The sequence below is a fragment of the Schistocerca piceifrons genome, chromosome 3, assembly GCF_021461385.2.
Source record: "Schistocerca piceifrons isolate TAMUIC-IGC-003096 chromosome 3, iqSchPice1.1, whole genome shotgun sequence".
In the NCBI taxonomy this organism is placed as follows: Eukaryota; Metazoa; Arthropoda; class Insecta; order Orthoptera; family Acrididae; genus Schistocerca; species Schistocerca piceifrons.
In genome coordinates, this window is record NC_060140.1 from 706,154,053 (window position 1) to 706,178,091 (window position 24,039).

The 24,039-nt window shown below is 41.6% G+C and overlaps 1 protein-coding gene across 1 annotated transcript in view; it reads left to right on the top strand.

The window, feature by feature from the left end:
- LOC124790110 (probable phospholipid-transporting ATPase IA) overlaps positions 1-24,039 on the top strand; it is a 355,816-nt gene that overhangs the window by 260,702 nt on the left and 71,075 nt on the right. Inside the window, exon 18 of the mRNA XM_047257683.1 lies at positions 10,474-10,737. Within this exon, the coding sequence (XP_047113639.1) occupies positions 10,474-10,737 (264 nt within the window). The remainder of the gene's footprint in view (positions 1-10,473; positions 10,738-24,039) is intronic.

Consider the following 24,039-nt stretch of genomic DNA (forward strand, 5'->3'; position numbering starts at 1 on the left):
CCAGCTCAATCTTGTCTGCCTCAATACTGGCGCCCCTACTTTTCTTTCAGACACATCTCACACCTATTCCCATTTAGACCTCTCTATATGTACTACCCAACTTGCATGCCAGTTTGAGTGGTATGCACTTTCTGATACATATTCGAGCGACCACTTCCCATGTGTTATCCATCTCCTGCATCATACCCCCTCTCCGTGCTCAACTAGTTGGAACATCTCCAAAGCAGACTGGGGGCTCTTCTCTTCCAGGGCGACCTTTCAGGATCAAACCTTCACAAGCTGCGATAGTCAGGTCGCAAACCTCACGGAAGTCATTCTCACTGCTGCTGAAGATTCCATCCCTCACACTACTTCTTCTCTACGTCGCGTACCGGCCCCCTGGTGGACCGCAGCATGTAGAGCCGCTTTACTTACTCGTCGACGTGCTTTACGCACCTTTAAACGCCACCCTACAGTGGCGAATTGTATCAATTATAAACGATTACGTGCGCAGTGCCGTCGTATTATTAAAGAAAGCAAGAAAGCCAGCTGGGCTGCTTCCACAAGCACCTTCAACAGTTTTACTCCTCCTTCTGTCGTCTGGGGTAGCCTGCGCCGGCTATCTGGCACTAAGGTCCACTCCCCAGTTTCTGGCTTGACAGTCGTGAATGACTTCCTTGTGGCTCCTGAGGATGTCTCCAATGCCTTCGGCCGCTTTTTCGCAGAGGTTTCGAGCTCCGCTCATTACCACCCTGCCTTCCTCCCCCGAAAACAGGCAGAGGAGGCTAGGCCACCTAACTTCCGCTCCTCGAATCGTGAAAGTTATAATGCCCCTTTCACCATGCGGGAACTCGAAAATGCACTTGCCCGGTCACGGTCCTCCGCTCCAGGGCTTGATTCTATTCATATTCAGATGCTGAAGAACCTTCCTTCTTCGTACTTATAATCGCATCTGGATTGAGGGACATGTTCCTGCATGCTGGCATGAGTCTATTGTTGTACCGATTCCTAAGCCATGGAAGGACAAGCACTTGCCTTCCAGTTATCGACCCATCTTGCTTACCAGCTGTGTCTGTAAGGTGATGGAGCGAATGGTTAACTCTCGTTTGTTTTGGCTGCTCGAATCTCGACGCCTACTTACCAATGTACAATGTGGGTTTCGTAGGCGCCGTTCTGCTGTTGACCATCTGGTTACCTTGTCGACCTTCATTATGAATAACTTCTTGCAGAAGCGCCCGACCGCGGCTGTGTTCTTTGATTTGGAGAAGGCTTACGACACCTGTTGGAGGGCGAGCATTCTCCACACCATGCATTCATGGGGCCTTTGCGGTCGCCTCCCTCTTTTTATTCGTTCCTTTTTAATGGATCGACAGTTCAGGGTACGTGTGGGTTCTGTCCTGTCAGACACCTTTCGCCAGGAGAATGGGGTGCCACAGGGCTCAGTTTTGAGCATCGCTCTCTTCGCCATAGCGATCAATCCAATAATGGATTGCCTCCCAGCTGATGTATCAGGCTCCCTTTTCGTGGACGATTTTACCATCTATTGCAGCGTGCAGCGTACATGTTTCCTGGAGCGCTGTCTTCAGCGTTCTCTTGACCATCTTTACTCCTGGAGTGTCGCCAATGGCTTCCGTTTTTCTGCCGAGAAGATGGTCTGTATTAACTTCTGGCACTACAAAAAGTTTCTCCCACTGTCCTTACGACTCGGTCCCGTTGCTCTCCCATTCGTGGAGACAACAAAATTTTTAGGTCTTACATTTGACAGGAAACTTAGCTGGTCTCCACATGTATCTTATTTGGCTGCCCGTTGTACCCGTTCTCTAAATGTCCTCCGTGTTCTCAGTGGTATGTCATGGGGAGCGGATCGAACCGTCCTACTTCGCCTATATCGGTCGATCGTCCACTCCAAGCTGGATTATGGGAGCTTCGTATACTCCTCTGCACGGCCGTCCATCTTACGCCGCCTCAACTCCATACAACATCGGGGTTTACGTCTTGCGATTGGAGCGTTTTATACTAGTCCCGTCGAGAGTCTTCATGCTGAAGCCGGTGAATTGCCACTTACCTACCGGCGCGATACACTGCTTTGTCGGTACGCCTGTCGGCTACTGTCAATGCCCGACCACCCGTCTTATCATTCCTTTTTTGACGACTCTCTCGACCATCAATACAGGTTGTATGTCTCTGCCCCGCTACCTCCTGGAGCTCACTTTCGTTGCCTTCTTCAACACCTTGATTTTTCACTCCCTGCAACCTTTAGAGTGGGCGAGAGCCACACGCCACCTTGGCTCCAGGCTCACGTTCGCGTTCACCTTGACCTCAGCTCGCTCCCAAAGGAGGTTACCCCCGGTTCAGTAAACCACTCTCGTTTGTCGAACTTTGTTCGATGTTCATTAATGTGACCTTCATTTATATAGATGGCTCTAAGACCAATGACGGGGTCAGGTGTTCTTTTATTGTCGGGGCACAAAGTTTCAAACACCGGCTCCATGGCCATTGTTCAGTCTTCACAGCTGAGCTCTTTGCTCTCTACCAGGCTGTTCTTTACATCTGCCGCCACCGACATTCTGCTTATGTCATCTGCTCCGATTCCCTGAGCGCCATCCAGAGCCTCAGTGATCCGTATCCGGTTCACCCTTTCGTGCACCAGATCCAACGCTCTCTTCAGCAGCTGGTGGACGACGGTTCTCCGGTTAGCTTTATGTGGGTTCCTGGCCATGTCGGTATCCCTGGAAACGAAGCTGCAGATGCTGCGGCCAAGGCTGCGGTCCTCCAGCCTCGGACAGCTTCTTGTTGTGTCCCTTCATCAGATTGTAGCAGGGTCATCTGTCGGCACATTTTATCGCTGTGGCATGCCGATTGGGCTGCTCTTACGGACAACAAGCTTCGGACCTTGAAACCTCTTCCCGCAGCTTGGACGTCCTCCTCATGCCCTTCTCGGCGGGAGGAGGTAGTTTTGGCCCGGTTACGAATTGGACACTGCCGGTTCAGCCATCGCCATCTGCTGACGGCTACGCTGGCGCCGTTCTGCCCATGTGGGCAATTGCTGACGCTCCGCCACATTTTAACGTCCTGTCCAGATTTTAATATACTGTGTCTTGATCATGGCCTGCCATGTACTCCAGATGCCATTTTAGCGGATGACCCACGAGCAGCTGCTCACGTTTTTTTTAAATCCTATGCCTGTCAATCTTTTATCGTGTTTTCCCTTTTAGTTGCTGTTTTAAACTTGCGCCTCGCGGTGCATTCCTAATGTAGTCTGGGCGCTAATGACCATTGAAGTTGTGCGCCCTAAAACCACCAAAAAAAAAACTCATCGTGCAGACCAAGTTCAGGGTCAGTCATCAGAGTTTTTCGCAGCACATCGAAATAATCTTGTTGAGCACCACCCCAGATAAATTTAGCATCAACTTTTAACAACTCTTAGAGTGGCCTGGCTTTGATACAAAAGTCATTGATAAAACGACGGTAATAAGAACACAATCCGAGGAAGCTTCTCACATCTCTATACTTTTAGGAATAGGAAATTCTGTTATAGCCCTCACCTTTTTTTGGGTCTGGCCGCACACCTTCATTTGACACAAGGTGCCCAAGTATTTTGATTTCCTTTGCTCCAAAGAGACACTTTCTTGGATTAAGTTTCAGTCCGGCTTGTTGGAGACACTTAAGAATGGCTCTTAGTCTTTTTATGTGTTCATCAAATGTCTCCGAGAACACTATAATGTCATCTAAATAACAAAGACACATTGTCCACTGAAGGTGCCTTAGAAGATTATCCATTCTTCAAAAGTTGCTGGTACGTTACACAAACCAAATGGCATTACCTTAAACTCATATAGGTCCTCATGGGTGATGAATGCAGTTTTCTCACGATCAGCCTGATGTACTTCAATTTGCCAGTATCCCGAGTACATGCCCATGGTTGAGAAAAACTTAGCCCCCTTCAGAAAATCTAGCGTATTGTCAATTCGTGGAAGAGGGTAAACGTCCTTTTTAGTTATCTTGTTAAGCTTCCTGTAATCAACACAAAAGCACCATCTGCCATCCTTCTTCCTGACGAGAACCACTGGTGATAACCATGGGCTCTGCGAAGGCTGAATGATGTCATTCTTCATCATTTTCTCTACCTCGTCACGAATTATTCGATGTTCCATTGCTGACACACTGTATGCTCTCTGGCTTATTGGTTGATGGTCTCCAGTTCTAATCCGGTGCTTCACCATCGATTTGTCTAATTTGCTCTTCACCTGTGTATTGAAGCATTCAGAGAACTCTTGAAGAATGGCAAGTAGCTTCTTCTGTTGTTCCTTAGTGAGATCTGGTGATAGTCGAGATAGAAGATCTTGTCTTGTAGTGGTAGTGTTAATTTCGCCCACAGACTCGGCATGGGAGCTTTCTATGATGCTCAGCTGTTCTGCAATTAATGGCTCAGCATTTGGTATGCACATGCGTCTTGGAAGGATCTGCAGTTCCTGGCAACAGTTAACTATCCACAGTTCACCGAATCCGTTCTGAAACGAGATGACAGAGGCTGGGATGACCAAGTTATTCTTCAGTGGTATGCTTCTCTTACATTTCACTACAAGATCCATGGGTTGATGCATGGCATGACATGTGACAGTTACCCTTCTACCACTGACTGCAGGAATGATCATTCATCCAGCACACATAGCCTCCACACACTCGGATGCGCATCTTCCTCTCCACAGTATCTCATCTCGTCTAGCATAATCTTCTAGCGACCACAACCTATAACTGCTTGAGAAGCTTTCAAAAAGTCCCATCTGAGAAAGACGTCATGACTACACTCTTGTAAGACAATGAATTCTAAGGGCTGTGTATTGCCACTTATACCCACACGAATGACACATCTTCCTGTAGGTTTTACATATTTCCCATTAACCACCTTCAGCAGAGATGTTTTGTTGTCGACAAATACGGTTTTCTGAAACTGGCGACGGTACTTCTCTGAAATGACTCAATATGATGCTCCAGAGTCCACAAGAGCTTGGGCTTGTTGGCCATCCATGAGGATATCAACGTAGTTTCCTATCATTTTTGTAGTGATTGACAGCGGAGGATTTTTCTCTTCAGCGGCCTCACCTTCAAGGAAGGTCGCACCCTTTAGTTTTCCAGGTTGTGGCGGCTAGATGATCGTCTGGAGATTCTAAACGGCGATGGAGGCCTTGATCGGTGTGTTGGGGAGCGTCCTCTCCAGCGGCTAGCTTGCGGCAATGGCGACCTACATCATCCTGCACGCACATCATCTTGTTCATCTTCGTTGTCCCGGAGGTGGCGTCGGCTAAGATTGGTCTGCTGTCTTCTGGTCCACTGCCTTTCTCGACAATAGCACACCACATGTCCCGGTCATCTGCAGTGGACTGGTTGATTATCCTGGGTCCTCCAGACATCAGTTTTCCTTGGTGCCCAAACAGGTTCCTCATGCGGCATTATAGGAATGTAACTTCATCTGGGTCTCGACTTTTTTACCGTTTTAAAGGGAAATGAAGGATGAGAGATTGGGTTCAATGTCTGTTTCACTTCCTCCCGTGACTTCTTGAAGCATCTTGTTGTTTTGCTCACTGTGCAATCCAGGTGCCTTCTGAACTTCCTCTCTCACTATCTGATGAAGAAAACTTGTGAAATCACTTTCTTCCTCCATCACAGACATCGATACGATGTTTGGAAGACATTCAAACTTCTTGTGTGTAATTCTTTTTTGATGCATTGTCTCAATATACTGGTACCATTTTATGAAGTCGTCTCCTGTCGAAACCTCCTTCAGGAGTAGGACTTGATATATGTCCTCAGCAACACCCTCCTTGAGATGTGCAACCTTATCTTCATCCTTCATTCGAGGATCCACTATTTTACACAGCTCCAAGAAGTCTTGAATGTAGGATGCTGTCGTTTCTCCTAGATGCTGTGCCCTGCACTTTAATTTATCTTCAGCCTTGCACTTCTGTCATTGTGTGTTGCCGAAATACTTGTGCAGTTCCACCTGGAATACTTCCCAGCTTGTGAACTTCTCCTTGTTGTTCTCATACCATTGCTTGGCAGTGCTCTCCAAGTACAAAAATACATTAGCCAAACACACAGTGTCATCCCATTTGTTAAATTTGGCTATACACTCATATTCCTTCAGCGACTTATTTGGATCTTGGCCATCGTCACCAGAAAACCCGGAAGGATGTCTCATGTGGTGGCACACAGTTGCTGTCATCGTGACTTCTTCTTCTTCTTCTGTCTCCAATTGATTGCGATTTGTTGAATATGGCTCGAACTCGGGTTTCTCACCACGTAAACGGTGGCTCTGTCATAGCCTGATGGAAGCCACTGTGTTGTCGATAATGTGCGGTACCACAAGTTCCAATACCCAGTGCCTCCACCAGAATAATGTCATGTAGAGGAAGGTGTAAGTAGATGAATGACCCACTAACTTCGCTTAACAAAGGTTTATTCAGCACTTGCACATACAAGAGTGCGGAGCGAATTGCCTCCGGCGAGAACACGTATGGTATATATACAGCTACAGAACATTCCAGTACAATGGTTCTTGCCATTTGTGGATACTTCTAGAATGTACTCAAACTGAATATAGAAATTAAAATGTTTCAGTTCAGCTGAGGTTTAAACTCCCTCCATGCAACAATCAAGTATCGTAGCCACTATACTACAGCGACTGCACTACTCTGCTTCTTCTGCGAAGGTCAATTTTAATGTGATGCTTGTAAAGGGTATCTAACACCAAGATCATGCAGTAACCTCCATGTATACAAAGCATACATTCCCAGAATTATTTTGCTCCCACTTGAAAACTTAATATTGCTGAACCCAGTGAAAGCACGTCATTACCTCTAACTCTGCATAACTTATACCACGGAGGGTTTAACTGCACATCTGTCTCTAATAAAAACTAGTTTTAGCTACTGCCTGTTACACCAATCAAGCAAAATTCTGCCTTATGTTTCTATAGCATTAAAATTTACAAGGAACACCAGGGGCCCCCACTGCCATTTAACAGTTGGCTGTTTCCCTTACGGCACTTGAAGTCCCTTGCAAATTCCACCCACCCTTTAATTGACACATCATGTGGTATTTCCCATAAAAATACAGCTAATGCACATTGCGCTGTATCTTGCAGGATCTTGTTTGTGTTGTCACTGACAGCCGACTCACAGATATTGACAGTGAGTTTTCTTAGCCTGTCCACAAAATTTACAATGGATTCACCCTGCTTCCATGATACACCATTTAATTGCCTATGATAGTACCTACAACTGTTCTGTCTTTTATATACTTGTATCAAATCTCTCTCCAGCATCTCATATATTTGTGCATTTCCCAGATCCTCATGGTACATAATGTAAGTTTTTGTGTCTCCTGCTAAACATTATTAGGCCATTTGTAACAATTGTTCATCCGTCCAATAACCAAGCTTTGCAGGTGTCAGCAGGTTATCCACAAACACTAAAATATCCTCCCCCACCTTGCCCATAAAAGAATCAACTAGGCTAACAGTAGTAGTACATAGAGCAAGTACTCAAAAACTGAATGGGCTCTGTCCTCCTTCATAGCATCCAACTACCTGTACAATTCTGTATTATCTGCTTTCATTTGTGCTACCTGATCTAGGAAAACTGAAATCCTTCGTGAATGGTAACCATCTGTCCCTGTGATTCACTCATTTTGAAGCTGCAGTCTAACATACTAGGACAAACAGAATAGAATAAACACAAAGACACTTTATCTTTAACAACTCTTGATACAACTCAATTTCTCCACCTGAAAGCTAACCACGCACAGTCATTGCACTTGTGGTGTAATGCCCATATGTTCTGTATGTGAAGCACAGCACAGATGATGTATACCTTACAAGACACATACCAGCATAAATTTCTCTTGTATTACCCCTGAACGTTCAAACGAGTCCATCAATCTAATGGGCCTGACATTCTGCAATACTTGAAGGCAGCACAGCCAAAAAGTATAGTTTATTTTCTCTCACCCCTCTACGCTGGTGCTGATGTATACTGACCCATGACTTTACTTGATGTCACTGGTCATTCTTCACACCATGTTATTAAGGCTAATGTCGGTTGACTGGACTGCAGGTATTAAGAACCAGTTCTTCGGCCATGTTGAATCATAAATGCAGTGGCAACAGCAACATATTTGTTCAGCAAAACTCATATATCTGTAGCAGACAGTGGCCCAGTGGTGTGCAATAACCCTAGGTGGTACTGCTTGCCCAGCTCAGCACCTAATGAATGCAAGGACACTGGGCTGAAAAGACGGCCACAGCAAAGGAGTGGTGTCAGCATCTCAGCAGGTGCACGGTTATGTCAGGCCTACAGATATCAAGAACTTAGCGGCAGCAATCTTGCGGGTAGACCAGCTATGCCATTAGGTGTGACTACTGCAGCCAATCACAAGCTTCGAGTGAGTTAGGAGCGGAGGCCACCCCATTTTGCCATCTGTGAATCAAAGTACACCTCAGAAGGTCCCAGAACTTGGTTCATGTCAGCCATCAGAGGCTCCAGGTGGAAGGTGCTACTTCAGTCCCCAGCAGCATCAGTTCTAGGTGCAACCTATAGACCAGAGGCTACTGAAGGTGGAGGCTAGTTTTAAAAGAGACTGGATGACCCACATTGGATAAAAGACTGGTGACAACAGATAATGCAAGGCTGGGCCTGTATTTATATGGTCTTGCCAGTATTGTTATGAAAAGGTGCCATCTTATATGGACCTCAAGCAGCAAGAGTCAGAGCCCAGAGTTTGATAACTTCACTGGCTATTGTGCTAGAGTGGACGCTTTCACTATGGCAGACCAGCACTTTTCTGTATTATGCAGGCAGCAAGCTGGCACATCTGCCCATGGATTGTGAAGTCCACTAGGAAGTTTTTGGTATAACATGTCACTATCTTATTGTTGTTAGGTTCTTCGATAAGGAAAAGATTAAGCAGTACATAGATGCAGCACTATCGCCTTATGTGAAGTCCATGGTATCATATAAGATCTCACCTTGGGAACACAAACTCAGTTACATTTACGGATCAAAATTTCTCATAAAGTCCATGATAACTATATAAATTGCATTTTGTGATTTGAGGACAGTAGTAATGCCAGTGGGAAATTGTACTGGTGGTCTCCTTGTCATTATTTGCCATTATGTTTCCTCCCATTGACCTTTCCATATATTATAAGCCTTCACTTTACCGTTAGAGATGAGGTCAAATGCATTGATGTGGTGGATAAGCAATTGTCCACCATTGGGTATTGGACCCTTTGTGAGGAAGTCGACATACTCGTTTTGTTGGAGTCATTGACACAATGGGATACGAAGAAAACTTCCAGACATTCCATACCATTGTAACTCAATCACTGATTTGACCTAGCATCACTATTTTAGCTAAATAAGTTTTTGTGACTAGTGAGCAGTAAGATGAATAAAATGATTGCTCATTGAAAACTGGTAGCCATCCTTCAACTCCCCCAGCTTCAACACTTTAGAAAAATTTCTGCAGACATGGCACCTTAACTACAAGTCCATGTAGTCCAGTAGCTGACAATACTAACCACAGAAATGCGAACTGACCACAGAAATGCATGTTGTTTCTTAGAGTCTAGTTGTGAAGGAAATGTGACTTTTCTTCTTGGATCCCTGAGAAAATGGTTGACTGACCAAAGTGGCGCTACTTTTTGTGACCAACCTAACTGTATATTTGTAGCAAGTTCTGGAAGAACCACTCTGTGATGTTAAGTTTCCACACTCTGGGGACTTCTTATTGTCAACTTCACCTTGCAAGGGTGTTCCTGCACTTGAAGGCAGTTTTTATAAAATATGGTTTGAAAATAAATTACTATCTTGACAGTAGTCTGTAACTTATTAGTGCTGTTAAGTATCAACTAACAAAATGGAGAAAGAATACTTGTATTCATGGGGCATTATTTTATCATCTTCTCTCAGGTTGTATTCATGGGGCATTATTTTATCATCTTCTCTCAGTCACTCTTGAAACACACACAAAATTAATATTCAGATTTTGGCACTCACTAATTTAATAAAGTTTTTTTTTTAACCTCATCGTCTGCTCTTACTTAGTTATATGCAATTGTGGAATACAACTTTCATATCACCAGTCACTTGAGCGTGTAGCACCACAATGCATCTCCTGTATAACAAATCAGAACACTTGAAAATTGTGTACCATGAGACAAGTCACACATATAACAGGATGCTTTAAATGAATTAAGGATGGAATAATGACAATATGGAAAGGATAAATTGCTGCTCACCATATAAAGGAAGCATTCTATTTAAGCCTATTCTATCTGGTGAGTGAAAATGTATCATTTCCAAATTGTTATTATGCTGTAAATGAAATTTTTCCATTGTACTTTATTTAAAAAAAGTATTTCATATTCTTATTATTGTTATTGTGCCATTGTTAACTATTAAAATAACTTCTGAAGTATAAACATTGAATTAGTTGTTCACAGCAGCTCCACCACTTGCACTGGGTCTGTTTGACAAAGTCTGTTCTGCTGAGACAATGCTGAAGTATCCTGCTCTGTACAAACCATCTCAGAATGCTGATCTGTTCAATGTTAGAGTTTTCTGGGTATGGATCCTCAATGCTCTCGTACACTCGGTACTGCTGTACTGGCTACCATTATTTGCTCTGCAGAAAGATGTTATATGGGCCAATGGACGAGAAGGTGGTTATCTGCTTCTAGGAAATATTGTGTATACGGTATGGAAAAAAAACTAATTTATTTGTTTAATTTATAGTTGTAGTTTATAGTAGAACAACTACTTTCTTGTTGCCCTGTCAGTTGTAGTAGATTTCCTGGTAATTTTAAGTATTGATGTTTGTGTGTCTAATAAATTAAGCAATTAACAGCTTTGATGGTTACCTGACATGATCATTCAGCACAGGAGGTGACACATAAGTTTATAGTGTAGTCTCCTTTTAGAAACCAATTTATTTGCCAAGCCTGCTATGTTAACAAAATTGATTACTAGTTCCGGCAATACGCATTGCCATCCTCAGATCTTAAAAGGAAAATATATCAAGGTTACAAGCTTACAATAGAAAAATTAAAAAGCAAATTTAGTAGGGCATACCCAAAGAGCATGTAGGCTCAATGACAAAAAGTACATAACCATAAAACCAGTCAGTAGCAGTTAACATCATACAATGCTTACACTAGTCTGTCACTTAAGGATTATGCAGTATGCTGTAAAATAACAACTCTCATAAAATTCTGCTCATATGATTGGATAAAACCCAAAGTCAACATACAAGAAGGAATGCCTCTAATAAGTAATTTTTTTAAAAAATAAAAACATGCCATAGAAAAGATGTGGCATTACAATGACATGCCAGGAGTTCTCTCATAATGTATGTACAACTTTGAGTATGCGTAGCACAAAAAAGACCGAAACAAGCTATATCCTGGTGCTTCAAGGTATAATGCCATGCTGGCAGCGACAGAGTAACTGATGCATGGCTTTATACCATGAAGCAGCAGGATGTGGCACATTTCTATCTTTTTCATGCCACACTTACTCGAAGTTGTACATACTTTATGACAGAACACCAGGCATGTCATCAAAATGCCTCATCTCTTTTTAGTTATTAGAAGTATTCATTATTACGTTCAGTGTCACTTTTTTAACTATTAAATTTGCCTATTATTTTATTTCACCTAGAAAATATGGAGTTTCTGTCATCATCTTAGGTGTTATTTTGGTAGCAGAACTGTGTATAGGGTTTTTGTTTCAAGCTTGTATCATTAACTGATACTGTTGTATAAACACGCTCCTGTTATGGGGTCAAGTAAAAGGCTAGAGTAGTTAAGGTACTGGACTTTAAGAGAAACAGGGTTCAATTGTGTGTCTGGCCCCCAAGTCATTTAGAATAATTTGATTCTTCATCCTAATCCAATTTAAACCAGTACTGGTTCTCTAATGACCTTTATAACGATCATTCAGCCTTATTTCCTGTTTCACTCAGAAAAATGATAAATCTTTAAATATCATAAAAACTGTTAAACTCATTTGTTCAAAAGTTGCTTTTGGATGAATGTAGGAAACTGAGGAACATAGTTTTCTATCTGATCTTCAAATAAACCTTGTCTTTCAGTATTTGAAAATTAAATTAATTGATGATATTGCATGTAATTGTTACTTCTAACTCATCATGTACTTAAATATTTTATGTTGTATAAATGTGTATTTAAACTATGGGAAGTCCAGAATGGAATAACAACAATATGAAAAGGACAGATTGCTATTACCACACACACACACACACACACACACACACACACACACACTGACCACTGTGTCTGACTGCAACAAGACCTCTTTTCATCCAAAAGTTTAGATATGCAGCAGTAATTTGTGGTGAATGGCAATCTCGCCTTTACATATGAGTGTGTATTTGCAATATAGGCTCCAAATCAAATTTCTTTAAAGACTAAGAATGCCTTTAATTTGAGCCCAGAGAGTTCCTTGCTTAAGAATTTATATTAAGAATGAGTCAAAAATGCTTCTATTTGTTGTAACAGTGCTTCTAGAAACTTACACAACCAAGACCAGATACATAATGTTATTGGCTGTTACAAGCTGCCAGATTATATATAGTCAAGAATGAAAAACCGTTGTAGGATCACTGAGCACAATAAAAACAAAAGCAGAATGTATACTGGTTTATTGCACACTTACCAATCATGTGGAAGGAGCAAAGAGAACTGAACAAATGTGAACTGAGCCAGACATATCACACTTTTCTCTCTCAGTGTTTGTCTTTAGTTATCTAATTGCATTGCCACATAGACACCCCTCTCCCTGCCCCCCCTCTCACCCTGTAGAGTGGAGCTTCAGGGTAAAGGGGAATTTGTAATGCAGCATTTGCGCAGCCTTGGGACAAATCGGCACTGGATCCTGTGAAACCTGCATAGCTTGCAATGATGGCAAAGCAAAGGCTACTTAGGTGATGGTGTAGTCTCATCACCACTTGTGTCTTATAGTGTAGGCTTCAGTTGACAGTCATAATGTTAAGCTGAAGTTGTGTCCCCTGGTAATATTTAGACGGGATTAACTTATTCTAATATTATGCTAGTGGCTTTACCACTCTGTAGGATTTTCAATGTGTGTTCGCCAAGACTGTATACAGGCTAGTGTATGGAGACTGTAGGGACACTCTAACTGCATCCCTTCATAACACTGCACAAGAACAAGTGCGTGTATCATTACAGTCAAAAATATTTGTGTCCGTGTGATGAGGTGTTGGGGATGGGCAGAATTTAGAAACATAATGCTTTACATGTTGAATGGCAAGTGGCAGCTCTACGGTATTCACCACTTACCTAACTTGCATTTTTTGTCAATCTCACACTCAGTACAAACTCCCAATTGACTGGAAAAAGGCACAGGTGACACCATATATAAGAAGGGTACAAGAATAGACTCACAGAATTACAGACCAATATCCCTAACTTCCGTTTGCTGCAGAATCCGGGAACATATTCTCAATTCAACTATAATAAATTTTGTTGAGACTGAGAAGTTTATGTCCACCAATCAGCAGGGCTGTAGAAAGCACCGCTCGTGCAAAACTCAGCTTCACCTTTTCTCACACGATGTACTGTGAACTGTGGATGAAGGGCAACAGGCAGATTCCATATTTCTAGATTTCCAGAAAGCATTTGACATGGTGCCCCATTGCAGGCTGTTAAGAAGGTATGAGCATACAGAATAAGTTCACACATATATGTGAGTGGCTCGAAGACTCCTTATGCTATAGAACCTAGTGTGTTGTCCTCGGCAGTGTGTGTTCATCAGAGAAAAGGGTATCATCAGGGGTGCCCCAGGGAAATGTAATAGGATTGCTGTTGTTCTCTACATACATAAATAATTAGGCGGACAGGGTGGGCAGCAGTCTACAGTTGTTTGCTGATGAGGCCATGGTGTGCAGTAAGGTGTCGAAGTTGAGTGATTGTCGGAAGATACAAGAGGACTTAGACAAAATGTCCAGTTTGTGCGATGAGTGGCAGCTAGCTCTAAATGTGGAAAAATGTAAGTTAATGCAGATGAATAGGAATATCAGACTTTTAATGTTCAAATAAAGTATTACTAGTGTCCTACTTGACACAGTCAAGTCATTTAAATTTCTGGGCGTAATGTTGCAAAGCGATACGAGATGGAATGAGCATGTTGGAACTGTGGTAGGGGAGGCAAACAGTCGACATCAGTTTATTCAGAGAATTTTAGGATAGAGGGTTTGCCTGTAAAGGAGACCACATGTAGGATGCTGGTGCAACCTATTCTTGAATACTGCTCGAGTGTTTTGGATCCGTACCAGGTCAGATTGAAGGTAGACATTGAAGCAATTCAGAGGTGGGCTGTTAGATTTGTTACTGGTAGTTTCAAACAACACGTAAGTGTTACGGGGGTGCTTCAGAAACTCATGTGGGAATCCCTGTAGGGAAGGCGACATTCTTTTCGATAATTTCTATTGAGAAAATTTCGAGAACTGTCATTTGAAGCTGACTGCTGAACAATTCTACTGCCACCGATGTACATTGCACGTAAGGACCATGAAGATAACATACAAGAGATTAGGCCTCATAAGGAGGCATATAGACAGTCATTTTTGCCTCACTCTATTTGTGAGTGTAACAGGAAAGGAAATGACAAGTAGTGCTACTGGTTACCCTCCATCACACAGGGTACGTTGGCTTGCAGAGTATCTATGTAGATGTAGATGTAGACAGAAAATGCTCCTGCTGTTGCATGATATGTTCCATGGGAAGTTGAAGGGTTACTCCATAAACAAAATCCACCTCAGAGGCACCAGTGCCTGGTTTTTCAGCCGTGTATGATCCTGTTAGCATTAAAACAGTACTGATATCCATCATGTATGGTGGCACGTTAATGACAATTTCACAGCCCTATGCCACCATTTCACCATCCCATTGCTGGTTGGATGGTAGCTGGCTGTATGGTGGTCTTGCAAACCACTCAGGTTGTCAACTTCATGGAACAAATAGTCTTCCTTGATCAGTAGTAATTTTGGTAGTTGGGTGCTTCTTCTTTGAGCTGCCGGTCATGCCTAAATCCAGTCATTTTTGTCATTTGGGTAACCACAAGGAGAGATGCACTTCCTTGCTTGTGTTCTGATATGCAAGTGGTACCAACACTGAGTCAGCATCTGTTTGTTGATACTTCAACATGTGCTCCAGTGGGTGTTGCTGCCCCAGCTGGTGTGTGTCAATGCTGCAGTTCTGTTTCTTTTATTTGCCACTGGATATTACCTGTGTGCATGGACCTGCTCTACAAGCAGAAGCTGATGTTCTCTTGCAGCATCAGGTGAAACTATGACTATAATGCCATTACAATACTGAGATGCTCCACCTGTGTGCAAAATACTGTGAGTTTTGTTAATAATGTCCAACTGTGAAGACATGTCACTACTGTTGGAAGTCACAGCACTTTTAATGTCAAATGGCAGTTGGTTAAATCATACTTGGTAGGGTGTTGCTCCAGATACTTCAAATTTCTGTAACTAATGCATGAAGGTGGCACCAAAATTCTGAGGGAGATTAGTCACTAATAACATCACTGTATAGAACCTGCTGCATGTGTAGATCCTGCAATTTCCACACTCGTTTAAGCATGTTGTCATTCAGGTATTGATATGTACTCTGTTTAGGGGCGGCATGAACAACAGAGCCTGGGCATCAAGTGCATCAGTAGTAAGTTGTTGTTGTAGTTGTGGTCTTCAGTCCTGAGACTGGTTTGATGTAGCTCTCCATGCTACTCTATCCTGTGCAACCTTCTTCATCTCCCAGTACCTACTGCAACCTACATCCTTCTGAATCTGCTTAGTGTATTCATCTCTTGGTCTCCCTCTACGACTTTTACCCTCCACGCTGCCCTCCAATACTAAATTGGTGATCCTTGATGCCTCAGAACATGTCCTACCAAACGATCCCTTCTTCTAGTCAAGTTGTGCCACAAACTTCTCCCCACTCCTATTCAGTACCTCCTCATTAGTTATGTGATCTACCCATCTAATCTTCAGCATTCTTCTGTAACACCACATTTCGAAAGGTTCTATTCTCTCCTTGTCCAAACTATTTATCGTCCATGTTTCACTTCCATACATGGCTACACCCCATACAAATACTTTCAGAAATGACTTCCTCACACTTAAATCTATACTCGATGTTAACAAATTTCTCTTCTATAGAAATGCTTTCCTTGCCATTGCCAGTCTACATTTTATATCCCCTCTACTTCGACCATCATCAGTTATTTTGCTCCCCAAATAGCAAAACTCCTTTACTATTTTAAGTGTCTCATTTCCTAATCTAATTCCCTCAGAATCACCCGACTTAATTCGACTACATTCCATTATCCTCGTTTTGCTTTTGTTGATGTTCATCTTATATCCTCCTTTCAAGACACTATCCATTCCATTAAACTGCTCTTCTGAGGCCTTTGCTGTCTCTGACAGAATTACAATGTCATCGGCGAACCTCAAAGTTTTTATTTCTTCTCCATGTATTTTAATACCTACTCCGAATTTTTCTTTTGTTTCCTTCACTGCTTGTTCAATATACAGATTGAATAACATCGGGGAAAGGCTACAACCCTGTCTCACTCCCTTCCCAACCACTGCTTCCCTTTCATGCCCCTCGCCTCTTATAACTGCCATCTGGTTTCTATACAAATTGTAAATAGCCTTTCGCTCCCTATATTTTTCCCCTGACACCTTCAGAATTGAAAGAGAGTATTCCAGTCAACATTGTCAAAAGCTTTCTCTAAGTCTACAAATGCTAGAAATGTAGGTTTGCACTTCCTTAATCTAGCTTCTAAGATAAGTTGTAGGGTCAGTATTGTCTCACATGTTCCAATATTTCTACAGAATCCAAACTGATCTTCCCCAAGGTCGGTGTCTACCAAGTTTTCCATTAATCTGTAAAGAATTTGCGTTAGTATTTTGCAGCCGTGACTTATTAAACTGATAGTTCAGTAATTTTCACATTTGTCAACAACTGCTTTCTTTGGGATTGGAATTATTATATTCTTCTTGAAGTCTGAGGGTATTTCACCTGTCTCATACATCTTGCTCACCAGATGGTAGAGTTTTGTCAGGACTGGCTCTCTCAAGGCTGTCAGTAGTTCTAATGGAATGTTGTCTACTCCGGGGGCCTTGTTTCGACTCAGGTCTTTCAGTGCTCTGTCAAACTCTTCACGCAGTATCATATCTCCCATTTCATCTTCATCTACATCCTCTTCCATTTCCATAATATTGTCCTCAAGTACATCGCCCTTGTATAGACCCTCTATATACTCCTTCCACCTTTCTGCTTTCCCTTCTTTGCTTAGAACTGGGTTTCCATCTGAGCATTGATATTCATGCAAGTGGTTCTCTTTTCTCCAAAGGTCTCTTTAATTTTCCTGTAGGCAGTATCTATCTTACCCCTAGTGAGATAAGCCTCTACATCCTTACATTTGCCCTCTAGCCATGCCTGCTTAGCCATTTTGCACTTCCTGTCGATCTCATTTTTGAGACGTTTGTATTCCTCTTTGCCTGCTTCATTTACTGCATTTATATTTTCTCCTTTCATCAGTTAAATTCAGTATCTCTTCTGTTACCCAAGGATTTCTACTAGCCCTTGTCTTTTTACCTACTTGATCCTCTGCTGCCTTCACTATTTCATTCCTCAAAGCTACCCATTCTTCTTCTACTGTATTTCGTTCCCCCATTCCTGTCAATTGCTCCCTTATGCTCTCCCTGAAACTCTGTACAACCTCTGGTTCTTTCAGTTTATCCAGGTCCCATCTCATTGAATTCCCACCTTTTTGCAGTTTCTTCATTTTTCATCACCAGTTCATAACCAATAGATTGTGGTCAGAGTCCACGTCTGCCCCTGGAAATGTCTTACAATTTAAAACCTGGTTCCTAAATTTCTGTCTTACTATTATATGATATATCTGAAACCTGTTAGTATCTCCAGGCTTCTTCCATGTATACAACCTCCTTTTATGATTCTTGAACCAAGTGTTAGCTATGATTAAGTTGTGCTCTGTGCAAAATTCTACCAGGCGGCTTCCTCTTTCGTTCCTTGCCCCCGTTCCATGTTCACCTACTACATGTCCTTCTCTTCCTTTTCCTATTACCGAATTCCAATCACCCATGACTATTAAATTTTCGCCTCCCTTCACTATCTGAATAATTTCTTTTATTTCATCATACATTTCTTCAATTTCTTCGTCATGTGCAGAACTAGTTGGCTTTGTGTCTATTAGGCCACAATAATGTGTTCACTATGCTGTTTTTAGTAGCTTACCCGCACTCCTATTTTTTATTCATTATTAAACCTACTCTGCATTACCGCTATTTGATTTTGTATTTATAAATCTGTATTCACCTGACCAGAAGTCTTGTTCCTCCTGCCACCGAACTTCACTAATTCCCACTATATCTACCTTTAACCTATCCATTTCCCTTTTTAAATTTTCTAACCTACCTGCCCGATTAAGGGATCTGACATTCCATGCTCCGATCTGTAGAACGCCAGTTTTCTTTCTCCTGATAACGACGTCCTCTTGAGTAGTCCCCACCCAGAGATCGAAATGGGGGACTGTTTTACCTCCGGAATATTTTACCCAAGAGGATGCTATCATCATTTAACCATACAGTAAAGCTGCATGCCCTCAGGAAAAATTACGGCTGTAGTTTCCCCTTGCTTTCAGCCGTTCACAGTACCAGCACAGCAAGGCCGTTTTGGTTAGTGTTACAAGGCCAGATCAGTCAATCATCCAGACTGTTGCCCCTGCAACTACTGAAAAGGCTACTGCCCCTCTTCAGGAACCACACGTTTGTCTGGCCTCTCAACGGGTTCCCCTCCGTTGTGGTTGCACCTGTGGTACGGCTATCTGTATCGCTGAGGCATGCAAGGTCCCCACCAACGGCAAGGTCCATGGTCAGTGGTTCATGGGGGAGGCAGTAGTAAGTATTAACTGCAATATGTTGTCATGCACACCGTAAGAGGCAAACAAAAGTTTGAGCATTTTCAAACTCGAGTTTGACTGATGTGGCATATTTGGCGGAATCGTGGTGACTGTGCTGTTCGGTGCAGAGGATGCAAAATGTTTCTAGGCTGCACACAGTCCACAAATACTGGAGAATTTCTGTTAGCTAGAGCTGCTTGAGAGTGAAAATTTGTATGTACACTGTTCAAAACACAGATTGTTCTAGTGAAATGCCATTTGTTGAAGCCAGCAGTGTCATTTCACATGTATTGATTGTTTTTAGGGTTCACCACTTGTGGGATCACTGGTCTCAATAAAAACAGCATGTATACTGACATGATTTATAAATGTAATTTATTGCACAACCCTGCAAGAGATATAAAATAAAGAACAAATCAAAAGCTTGCAAATACTGTGTGTTCAGGACAACCTCAGCGGTGAATGTACATCTTGTGAAAGAAAAACTGCAAAAGCTGTATGTAAGATCCTTTATTTGAAACCACAACTGGTTTTGTGGTTCCAAATAAAGGATCGTACATACAGCTGTCTATGGTTTTCATTCCACAGGAATTCAAGAGGTCCCAACCTCATGGAAGGAACAAAGAAAACTGAACAAAGGTAAATAGAGTCAAAAGGTACCGCACTGGTCTCACTCAGCAATTGTCTACTGTTCGCTGACTAACTGTGTATCCACATCATTGTTAACAACATGATGGATAATAATGTTTACTGTAAATGGACATGTCCTTACAAGTGTAGATACAAGGGCCGTTCAGAAAGTAACCTCCGGTTGATTTAAAAAAATACACCAAGTTAAATAAAAATATTTTAATATATACATCTTACAACTACATCTTTGCACTATTTTTCTACATAGTCTCCATAGCGATTGAGGCACTTATCATATCTCTTCACAAGCTTTGAAATTCATTCTGCATAAAAATCACCCGCTTGTGCCTGGAGCCAGCCTGTGACCGCATCTTTGAGCTCTTCGTCGTCATCAAACCGCTGTGACCCGAGCCGTTTCTTCAAATGCATGAAGAGGTGATAATCACTTGGCGCCAGGTCTGGGCTGTAAGGTGGATGGTTGATAACGTCCCACTTGAAGGACTCAAGAAGGGCCGTTGTTCTGCGAGCAGAGTGAGGACGGGCGTTATCGTGCAAAAAAACGATACCGGAAGTCAGCATACCACGGCATTTGTTCTGTATAGCCCGTCGTAACTTTTTTATTGTTTCACAGTACACGTCTTGATTAATGGTCGTACCACGTTCCATGAATTCAACCAACAACACCCCTTTGGCATCCCAAAACACCGTTGCCATCAGTTCTCTGACAGAAAAATCTTGCGAGGCTTTTCTTGGTTTGGTAAGTGAATTTCAATGTGCCCACATCTTTGATTGTTCTTTTGTCTCAGGGTTCACGTACTTAATCCAGGTTTCGTCACCGGTCACGATTCTGTTTAACAATGGTTCTCCTTCGTCCTCATAACGTGACAGAAAGTCTAATGCAGAGGCCATTCTTTGAGTTTTGTGGTGGTCGGTAAGAATTTTGGGCACCCATCGTGCACAGAACTTACGGTAACCCAATCTTGCTGTCACTATCTCGTACAAGAGAGTCTTAGAAATCTGTGGAAAACCAGTAGACAACTCCGACATTGAGAAATGTCGATTTTCACGAACTTTTGCATCAACTGTCTGAACGAGTTCGTCAGTCACCAATGATGGTCTACCACTCCTCTCTTCATCATGAACGTTTTCTCGTCCACTTTTAAATAAACGTACCCATTCACGGACAACTCCTTCACTCATAACTCTTGGTCCGTACACGGCACAAAGCTCACGATGAATAGCTGCTGCAGAATATCCTTTGGCTGTAAAAAACCTTATGACAGCACGCACTTCACATTTGGCGGGGTTTTCTATTGCAGCACACATTTCAAACTGCCACAAAAACTAAACTAGCGCAGGTACGACGTTCACTCGACCACGGCTTGATGCCGACTGACCTGTTGAGTGCGTGAACGCACAGATGGCGTCGCTACTCCCCCCACAACCCGCACTGTGACCAATCGGAGGTTACTTTCTGAACCGCCCTCGTAATTGGCAATGGAAAGAGTAGATAGAGGTGGTACTGAATCACAGACGGGCACAATGAAAAAGAATGCTAGATACATTCTGCTAAAGGACAAGTTCTTTGCCAGAAATTGAAAACTTATCTACGTTCACACAAGCACAACTTGCACACACATGGCCACTGTCATTATTGGGGATGACTGTGACTGTGTGTTTCTATGTCTGATAATGGACCATAGCTAAGTATGTCTCATATTCTTAGCATTTTTTTTCATTGTGTCTGTCTACAGCTCACTGCCTCCTCTGTGGAGTGAGTAGCAATCGGTCCTTTTCATATTGTTGTTTTTCCATGCTGGTTTTTCTGTTTTTAGATGTAGGTAATCCTCATTCTTCAATAAATCTCATGTAATTTTGTGAATACTAAGCAAGCAGTAGCAGATAAGCTCTAACTAAATTCTTTTACACTGTCTTTCTAGTCACGGCTCATACACATGGAACTATTAACAGATTCAGATTAAAAGCCATCATCAGATGATCTGTTTGGAAAAAAGTAAAAAAAGCAGAATAATTGGTTAGTTAGTTTCATGTTGCATGGATCATTTTCAAGATAAATGATAATAGTGTGGAACAAATCATTTTACATTCACAAAGCAAATTATGTTGAATGTATGCCTACATGCTGATCATTTTTAAGTTATCATTATTATTAAATATATACATATGTGTTAGTAATTCCTACCTACCACCTTTTACACATTACAATAATAAAATAATAATAGTAATATAATGGAGATGCCGAATCGCACTAAGGCACAACAAAAAGACTGTCAGAAAGTTAATTTTCAGGTAACAAGACATTTGTCAAAAATAGATAGCTTACACATATGCACACACTCAAAACTGACACACATGGCCACAGTGTCTGACAGTTGGAGCCAGACTACCATGTCATATGTGTGTGAGTTGCGTTTGCGTGAGTGTGTGCGTGTATGTATGTTGTCTACTTTCGACAAAGGCCTTATTGGCCAAAAGTTAACTTTCCAAATCTTTTTGTTATTCCCTTCTGCGACTCAGCATCTCTGCTGTATGGTGAGCATCAACTGTCCTTTTCATTATATTGTTACATTCCATCCTGGATTTTCCATTGTTTAATAATAATGATAATAATAATAATAACAATAATAACGTAAATTATCTAAGTAACTAAGTTAGAAACTCAAATCAGCTTCCATACACAGCTAACATGCATTTGAATATTTTATGTAGTAACTCGTCAAAAGGAAACATGCAGCACTTCAGTAAAATTGGAACTGAACAGGTGAAGAGAGGCACTCGCAGTGTAAACATATATACAATCTGATAGGTGGAGATCAAAGCTGTATTTAACTGTATAATAGTATAAAGCTTACAACTCTGAAACTGCAAATATAATTTTAAAATATTTAGAACATTAATTTAATTGTAAGACATGCCCATCTCAAACTAAAAGTAACATGGCACTGATGTAAATAAGTTGGACATTTATTAGTAGAATTAGTAGCAGAGTAGATGACGTCCACATACAGATTTTATGTGTCTGCGACAAACTGGATACCAGTAACCACTGGTGTCCACCAAATATTCAATATCATACACCTACTACTTGAGGACTCACTGACAGAAGAGAACCCTTGCAAAAGGAGGAGGATAAATATATTAAGTACTTGAAAAAGTTTTGTTCATTTAACAACTGATGTTTTTATATTAATAAAAATTTCATGTACATGTCAATTATTGGCATCCTACTGGAATATAATGACATGCCAGGATGCTGAAGTGTGTACCCTACATTGTGTGCTCATTTCATGCCAGGATGCTGAAGTGTGTACCCCACATCGTGTCCTCATTTTTTCAAATGAGAACCAAAAGCTGTTTTATTACTACCTTTATTCTCTACCATCTTTCTTTTCTGACAGTTCATATTGATGTAATTGAAGCTTGTCTGAACAGATGTTTCATTTTTTATGTTGAGTGTTCACTTGGAACAGCCAATGGCAAGTTTGTCAATTGCGAATCACCTCTAAAGACAAACACTATGTACCTCATTTCTAGTAAACTTCTAACTTTCCTACACCAGTAGTTATGTATTTTTTACTAGTTTTTGCTTTTGAGTAGGTTGTATCTGACAATCATATTAATATAGTGAATTTTTTAAATTTTATGTTGTCCAGTTTATGAGTTTCAGGCTTTATATTATTTTGCAGTTAACTGCAGCCTTCAACATTCCCAACCTGAGTGCAAACCTGTTTACGTCATGGGCACCTCTCATGGAGATACACTTTTACTGCATAGTTGTAGGCATCCCTCTGAAGGAGAGTGTTTCCCTTTTTTTCCTCTCTCCTTTTAAAGAGATAATCTGGTGATGGTCAAAACTGATAATGATAATGGGAAGATACAATCAAAAAATGGAAAACCCAGGATGGAATAATGACAATATTATGAAAAGGATAGTTACTACTCGCCATATAGTAAAGATGTTGGGTCACAAATAGGCACAACAGAAAGACTGTCAATCAAACAAAGCTTTCAGCCAAACAGGCCTTCATCAGAATTAGACAAAACAAACACACACACACACACACACACACACATATATATATATATATATATATATATATATATATATATATATATACAACATGTGTGTGTATGAGCTGCATTTCGTGCACACATGTGCATGCTTGGGGGTGGGGGGGGGTCTAATTTTGATGAAGACCTGTTTTGCTGAAAGCTTTGTTTGGCAATCTTTTTGTTGTGCATATCTGCGACTCAGCATCTCTGCTATACGATGAGTAGCTACTATCATTTTCATAATAAAATCGAAGAATTTTGTTTACAAGTCAGTTCTGAGTAAAACTACTTAATATAACAATTTGACTCTGCCTTTTTT